An 8365-nucleotide genomic window follows, 5' to 3' on the forward strand; every position below is an offset into this window, starting at 1 on the left:
TTTGAGTAGTGTGGTTGTCAATAATGCGTAGAATTGGTGAATGTTACACGTATGTAAAGTGATCACTTAAACCAGCCTATGACGGTCGTCAGCCCCGTAAATGCCAAGACTTCCATATTCTTCTTCATCTTTGATGAGACGTCAAAAAATGATAAAGGGTATTTTTAGCTTCTGCACTGCCCTCATTTCAAAGGCAGAAAACAAGAAATTATCCAACGTTTTCATATGAATATTATATACTAATCTCTTTGTTAAATGTACATAATTATCAAATCCCGACGTCAGCGGTCCATAGGCATAAAAAATACCAGTCTGAAATGTGTTGATGGAGAGAATATTTGATTTCTTAAGGTGGAAACTGACCGGAGCATTTCGTCGTAACGTAACACGTTACGATACGAGCATTCGTATAGTCAGTACAGCGAGCCGAGTGCTCCGTCCATAGTTTCGGATGCCCGCTGAAGCTCGCCGCGAGCGATATTACAACGTTATGTTACGACAAAATGCTCCAGTCAGTCTCCACCTTTAGATGGTTATTCAGACTTTTATAACATTTTTAAAAATTTCAACAGGGCTTTTCTGTCTATATTTATGATCAGGCGCCTAAAGGATAATTAAATGCACTGCACACATTTTTTTTATGGAAATCGCAAGTTGACATTAACACACTAAGGGCGTTTGTTCACTACACGGAATTACACGGAATTTTACCGTCTGGCACGTTAGTTAACGTCTTAAAACGATGATTGACTTGGATTGGCTTGTGCTTTTGTCCATCTTTCTTCGGATCGGAGCTCTTGATCGGTGCGTGAATACGTTGCGCGTAAATTCAATCACACTAAACTGTCATAGTCGCTTTTATTTTTCAAAACCGGACTACCGGACGGTAAAATTCCGTGACAAGCGCCCTAAGGACGGGAAAGTATTTTTATCTTCTGTGCCGGCCTCATTTCAAAGTCAGAAAAGAAGGAATTATTTTTGGTTTTTATATGAATATTATGTACTAATCTCTTTTTTTTTGTTGTTGTGAGGGCAAGGGATCTTGCATCTATTATTTCTATGCGACCATATTAGATCTATTGTGATCTTACCAATCTCTTTGTTAAGGTCTGAACTATATGTACAAAAATATCAAATCCTGTCGCCAGCGGTAAATAATTAGGATAGTTTATATAACGCCATTTTCGTAAAATACTACCTTCAGGGCACTTCACAGTGAAAGAATTGGGGAAAAGAAGATGGTAAAAATGATTTAGCAAACAAATGTGTCGCCTACTTTCAAAATCCGCCAGATCCAATTTTATAAGATTTGAAAATAAATACTCTATCGGAATGCCGATTGCGGATTTTATTGTTTAAAATATTTACATACTTGAAAACCCTGCTAAAAAATAATTAAAAACAGCGTTGTATTTCAAATGCCGCCATATTCATGGAACTTGCCTTCTGACCCGTATCGGCCAATCAGAGAGCGGGGATAGGTCAAAAATTAAGATGACATCATTATCGGTTTATGTCTCGTGTTTTTTTTAAATACTGAAAAAAAATCTTAAAAAATGGGAAAATTCTCCAATTTCATAATATTTTATCTAAAGATATACAAATCTTTGAAACATAAACGTTACCCGGAGAATTTTGTATTTTTTTTTAAATCGACTTTCATGGATCTGGCGGATTTTAAAAGTAGCCGACACAAATGTGATTTTTGTTTGTAGTTTTTTTCTAAAGATCATCTCACTCTCGCTATTTATAACCACTGGTGGAAGAGCATTCCACGCCATCGTTTGCCCGCAACAGCAAAGGCACGCTTGCCAAATTTAATGCGCAGGTTGCGAGCTGGTAAGATCACTTTGCCCATTGCAGTTGTTGTAACCAATCGAAGCGTGAGACGTAAAAAAACACCCGTCCTAAATGTGTTAACTAGAATTAATTAGTTCTAACTATAATTGTAAAAGGAAAACACTTGTTTTTTACCACATGAGTTTATTTTATCACGACGACTAATTTCAGAAGCTATGCTTCCTCTACAAGTCTAAATATAAACATTTTTATTTAGACCTGAAGAAATAAAAAAAACATTTACATTTATTCCGTTTATATTTAGGCCTGAAGATGGAAGCATAGTTCCGAAACTAGTCGTCATAATAAAATAAACTCACATGGTAAAAAACAAGTGTTTTTCTTTTACAATTTTATCATGTCTTACCACAAAGTGAATGCCGAAACAATAAATAAAATATCTTTGTAAAATTAATTAACTGTGTTTTCACCACTTTTTTTATTAATACAATTCAACCTACCGGTTTCAACAATACATTGTCATCATCAGGGTTTATTTTAAATCAAAAACATTAAAATACTCTCACCAAAAACTTCCACACACTTCATAAAAATTCTAAATGTTATGGAGTGTGTGGAAGTTTTTGGTGAGAGTATTTTAATGTTTTCGATTTAAAATAAACCCTGATGATGACAATGTATTGTTGAAACCGGTAGGTTGAATTGTAGTAATAAAAAAAGTGGTGAAAACTTAGTTAATTAATTTTATAAAGATATTATAAAATGCGCCACAAAGTATCTGCGGAAAACATTCAAGAAATAAATAAAATATCTAACTATAATCACAAAACGGTATTTTTTCTCTAAATTCACAGTCAGGCCTTTTACATATTCTAGTCAAAATTGATTTATCAAATTTGTGACCTGCGTTCTCCTCACGGCCGCGATTGGCCGACGTGCCCGCGGCACTCCTGTCTCGGGACAGTCGCTCAGACAGACACAATGTGGCGATCTGGACAGTGTCCGGTTCCAATTGCCACCAAGCGCCGCCACGCCGGCGGCAATCAAACCAAATATTACTTGAGAGTGCGGTAATGCAGCACCACGTCGGCGTTGGACTTCCATATGAAGTGGCGGACCGTCCTCAACTCCATGCCTGGCTCCAAAACCTGAAAAATAAAGATGATAATTAATATTTCCACATATCAACATAGATGAAGAAGGATGTGGAATATTATAGGAATAGAATATTATACATACTAAGCAAAAAAACTAGCAAGTTTTGAAAATAGGTGCCTGAGGCGAATACTGGGTATAAAGTGGTAGGACTTCGTCAGGAATGACGATGTGAGGAGAAGAACTCAACAGCCCCATACTGGAAGTCCGGAAGTCCGGAAGTACTGGAAGAGGAGAAGGTGGACATGGTTGGGACATGTCCTTAGAATGCCACCTGAGAGCATCAACCCCTCATGTCTCATAGTCTGGCCGCTTGGACAGAGAAGGAATTACTGAAGAATGTGTTATGGCGAGTAATGGAAAGTGTTCTTTCTTGGTATATGTTACCTGGGTTTAAAGAAAATGAAATTGAACTTTATCATATGTTGGACCTTAAATGATAAAATTAGGATGCTATCGCGCCCCTTAGAGTGGACCTTACCTGTTCACAGCATAGCAGCTCGATTTTATCCTCTGGCGCTTCTGTTTCCCCGTTACCAGTCTTGGCGTTTGCAGTAGTCGGCGTCTGAGAAGTGGACGTGCTATTCTGGCCGGATTGGCCGCCCTGCCCGCTGGCGGAGGTGGAGTTGTTGCTGTTGACATTGTCCGACCCGACAAGAATCTTGTCCGAGACATGCTCCGATACCTTCCGGCACTGGATGAAGTCGTTTGCTATCAGGCGTTCCTAGATGATCAAAGTTTAAAATTAGACAAAACTCTATTTGTGAATGTGGTTAATGGAATGTGTTTATGTAGACAAAACGTGTGTGTTTTTGTAGACAAAACTCTATTTGTGAATGTGGTTAATGGAATGTGTTTTTGTAGACAAAACTCTATTTGTGAATGTGGTTAATGGAATGTGTTTTTGTAGACAAAACTCTATTTGTGAATGTGGTTAATGGAATGTGTTTTTGAAGACAAAACTCTATTTGTGAATGTGGTTAGTGGAATGTGTTTTTGCAGACAAAACTCTATTTGTGAATGTGGTTAATGGAATGTGTTTATGTAGACAAAACGTGTGTTTTTGCAGACAAAACTCTATTTGTGAATGTGGTTAATGGAATGTGTTTTTGTAGACAAAACTCTATTTGTGAATGTGGTTAATGGAATGTGTTTATGTAGACAAAGCGTGTGTTTTTGCAGACAAAACTCTATTTGTGAATGTGGTTAATGGAATGTGTTTATGTAGACAAAACGTGTGTTTTTGCAGACAAAACTCTATTTGTGAATGTGGTTAATGGAATGTGTTTATGTAGACAAAACGTGTGTTTTTGCAGACAAAACTCTATTTGTGAATGTGGTTAGTGGAATGTGTTTATGTAGACAAAACGTGTGTGTTTTTGTAGACAAAACTCTATTTGTGAATGTGGTTAATGGAATGTGTTTATGTAGACAAACGTGTGTGTTTTTGTAGACAAAACGTGTGTGTTTTTGTAGACAAAACTCTATATGTAAATGTGATGAGAGCTCTTTTTTTTTCTTTATTTTAAATTCTTTTGCATTTCACAATATATTATAAGTACAAAAAAATATATAATATTAATAGAAAAAAGATCCCACAAAGTCATGGCCTGTTAACCAGCCTTGGCTGGTCTCTGTAAAAAGTATATATTTATGTCGCTCACTCCTTTCAACAACGTCATAAATAAAAAAAAACTTGATTTTTCAGGAGATCGTTTTTAAAGTTTAAAAATACAATACAATGTATTAAAAATAAATATCAAGCCACTTATTGAACTTTTTACTGTGCAACAGATCTTTTTAGGTAAAACCTGAATGTTTTTTCTCCATTTGAAAAATATTAAGTATATTTAAAAAAATATTTAAACAATACCTTTTCATCAAAATGCAAAAACAATACTTTCTGCCCTGTACCGGGTAAATATTAAGTTAAAAATATGCCGCTTTTTGCTGGGATATAGTACATTTTCTGGGCATTCCGAAAACATGCACAACTGAAAATTGACGATTTTTGAAATATGACATTCTTGAAAGGAGTGAGCGTTGTATTAACACATTGTTTGCGGGAAACACTTAAAAGCGCCTTACATAATGTTGGAGATGCCAAAAAACATTGTACAGATCAGAGTTGGGTTTGCGGTTACTTGTGATTAGTGTACGACCCTAATAAGTATACTAATTAGGGCCGGGGTTAATGACAAAAAACTGCCTGACAACAATGTTTTAATTATGTTTTTGGATTTATAAATTAATGTATTTGGGTAGGCAGTAAAGGTAAGTAGTAAGGTAAGCGAGTGCTGCTTAGTGAGGTAGGGTAGAGTTATTGCGTTTTTATATCGCTCACTCCTTTCAAGAACGTCATAAATCAAAAATCGTCAATTTTCAGTTGTGCGTGTTTTCAGAATGCCCAGAAAATTTACCATATCCCAGCAAAAGCGGCATATTTTTAACTTAATATTTACCCGCTACAGGGCAGAAAGTGATGTTCTTGCATTTTGAAGAAAAGGTATTGTTTAATTCTTTTTTTTAAATATACAAAATAATTTCAAATGGAGAAAAAACCTTCAGGTTTTACCTAAAAAGATCTGTTGCACAGTAAAAAGTTGATATTTATTTTTAATACTTTGTATTATATTTTTAAACTTAAAAAACATTATCCTGAATAATCAAGTTTTTTTATTTATGACGTTCTTGAAAGGAGCGAGTGATATGTCACGTGGGTAAGTTAAGATAGGTACTGCTTTTCTGCCTAAACGGAAGACACGTCTTTGTATATATGTATGTATATGCACAAATATTTAATGAATAAATAAAATTATAAAAATATTTAATTTAAAATAAAAAATATTTAATAAAAATATATAATATATTATATGTATATATGAGAGGCACAGCGAAACTAAGATTATAATGTACGTAGATGTACGTTTAACCTCGGCTCGTAACGCATGTCTGTATTGAAAACTATAGTGCATGTTGGTCTTCGGGTCGACCAAAAATCGCATGTGTTAGACATTTTGTGTAGTTTTGAGTGTGTAAATGGTGCTATGGTGGTGAAGGGTAGTATTGTTTGCATGCTGTGCTAGTGATTGTCCTGACGAAGAGACGGGTACGTCTCGAAACCGGTAGACGTAAAAATCTCGGCGAGTGGTTATATACTAATTTTATTAACATTTTTGTAAAAAAAATAAAAAAAAAATAAGTAAAAATGACTAACCACAAAGTAAATGCTTTAAATATTAATAATATTGAGAATAAGATTATAAGTTTGCCATGGATAGAAATCGTATCAAATTGTATAGAAATGTAACTAAATTACATGAATAAAAATATGATACCTTTTTCTGGCGATCCTGTTTTGTTTGGCAAGTGGAGTGGGGCAGTAAGTAAAAAGGTAATTTTACTAATTTAGGTGTCGTCATTTCAATGGCAACATCGACCACCCACTGTGGGACCGTCTCATTGAGTAAGGTACACTCTGTTTCACCGCTGGCGTCACCTACTGACAACCTGTACAGCGTTCTCCCGCCAACCTCGCTGAATATCAACGGAGTGTGAATGGGGACAGAGAAATAATTGTTTCCTACGATTTTGGCACCGGTGTCTGGATGGGTGGTTAATCTCTGAGGATGGTTCCAGTGCTCCAGAAGGGCTTGCAGGAGCAAGTTTCCGTAATTGAGCTTCTGGTCTCTGTCTGAAGTTAGACCCGCCTCTTTAGCGCTCACCCAAGCTCCGAGACAGTCCACTTCATCCTGCCCGAGATGTATCGTCAACATCCCCGTCTTAAGGTCTACGTTGAACCAGTTCGGTACATAGATCATTTTGAACCTATTTTTTATCTCTTCTTCATAGTCTACTTCCCCGAGGTCTTCGACTTTAACGGCTTTTAAGACGTCGTAAAGTGCGACTTTGTTATCGGTGTCTTTAGTTAAAATGTGTCTCTTGTCGTTTAGTACCGTGTAGTTTCGTATCGCCGCGCCTCCCGGGATTAAGACTAAAGGACCGTTTGGATGGTTGACGTGGTATTGAGGAAAGCCGGCTACTTCAGCGTTTAAGGAATTTACAGGAGGTAAACGCCAGCATCTTATATCGGAGTCTGACGTCGCTACCCAGACGCCTTGATGATCCGAGGTAAAGCATAGCTTCAAAATAGGAGCAGATTCTTCGCAAACCACGACAGAATTATCAGGATTACGCAGTTCAGTCATTATAACCCGTTTATCTCTGCCGCCAGATATGATGTGTGTGAAGTTATCGGTTGCCAGGATGGCCCAGACGGCTTCTTCATGTACCCGGATGGTTTGTATCGGCCTCTGTTGGCCGAGAGACCAAAGCTTGATGGTGCCGTCTGAGCTTCCCGAAACGCATTGCGATCCATCCTGACTTACGACGAGGGCTTTCACGTTGTCCGTGTGCCCTTTCAGCTGCATGAGCTTCCCGCAAGTCCTCGGATCCCAGACCCTGAGAATCTTCTCCGTCGACCCGCTGACCAGCACCGTCCCTGGAGGGTTCATGGCCAGACTGTATATAGACTCCATGCTGCCGCTCAAACTCGACGTAGTAACGGTGTTATTACTCGCGGTTAGCGCAGTCAGAGTGTTGACATCCCAAAGAAAAATGGCTCTGTCCAAACCAGCGCTAGCGACTTGCTCTTTATCCTTAGCGTAAGCCAGAGTTCGCACGTAATCCTTGTGAGTTCGGAGAGTAGACATACAGAACCCCTTGTGCGCATTCCATACTTTAACAGTAGTATCGCTAGAAGCGCTGATCAAATTCTTTCCCCCGCAACACAGCACTATATCGTTCACCCAATCCGTGTGATGCTCCATGCTTTGAATATACCGATCTTGCGCGTTAGTAGAAGTGTGCCATACCCTAATAATACTATCCCTCCCGGCGGAATACAATCTCCCTTGCACGGGGTCCAATTGCAACGCGCTCACCCCGGCTTTATGCCTCCGTTCCTCTTCATCCCTTATAACGAAAGAAACTTGAGTTTTCTTCCTCATTGGCTGGCCGGTTTTGTGATTAGCCATGACTTACAAAATATACTAAATAGGCGTATTTTGAACGCTTTTAAAGCGAAAATATTGGAAGCTCTCGAGCTTTATCACTTTCGCGACGTGCGAAGATCGCTGATGACATATTAATTTGTGAATACACTCAATTCTAGCCGATATTTAGACACATTATTCCGACAAACACGTAAAACTCGAGTGAAAACTGTCAATTTGCGAAGCCCTATTCTCGAATACTTATTTACCATAGAAAATATGTCAACTGGAATGTTTCCAACTTACGATAATAATAAATATTTGAAAAATCTAACATCAATTTATATAGAAAAAAAAAAAAACTTTATTTTTATAAGAATAATTTTATTATTTTAAATTTTCAGGTTCTTTTTAAG

The 8365-nt window shown here is 37.5% G+C and overlaps 1 protein-coding gene across 1 annotated transcript; it reads right to left on the reverse strand.

The window, feature by feature from the left end:
• Positions 1-2616: 2616 nt before the first annotated feature.
• On the reverse strand, positions 2617-8202 carry LOC148306150 (WD repeat-containing protein 48 homolog). Its single transcript, XM_088265528.1, has 3 exons — positions 6294-8202; positions 3437-3679; positions 2617-2948 (listed from the first exon to the last, which is right to left on the reverse strand). Exons 1-3 carry the CDS (start codon positions 7989-7991, stop codon positions 2856-2858), a joined length of 2034 nt encoding a protein of 677 aa, XP_088121654.1. The 5' UTR covers positions 7992-8202; the 3' UTR covers positions 2617-2855.
• Positions 8203-8365: the final 163 nt, after the last annotated feature.

Source organism: Brachycentrus maculatus, unplaced genomic scaffold (genome assembly GCF_059751285.1).
Source record: "Brachycentrus maculatus isolate JH-2025_06_01 unplaced genomic scaffold, ASM5975128v1 h1tg000248l, whole genome shotgun sequence".
Taxonomy (NCBI): Eukaryota; Metazoa; Arthropoda; class Insecta; order Trichoptera; family Brachycentridae; genus Brachycentrus; species Brachycentrus maculatus.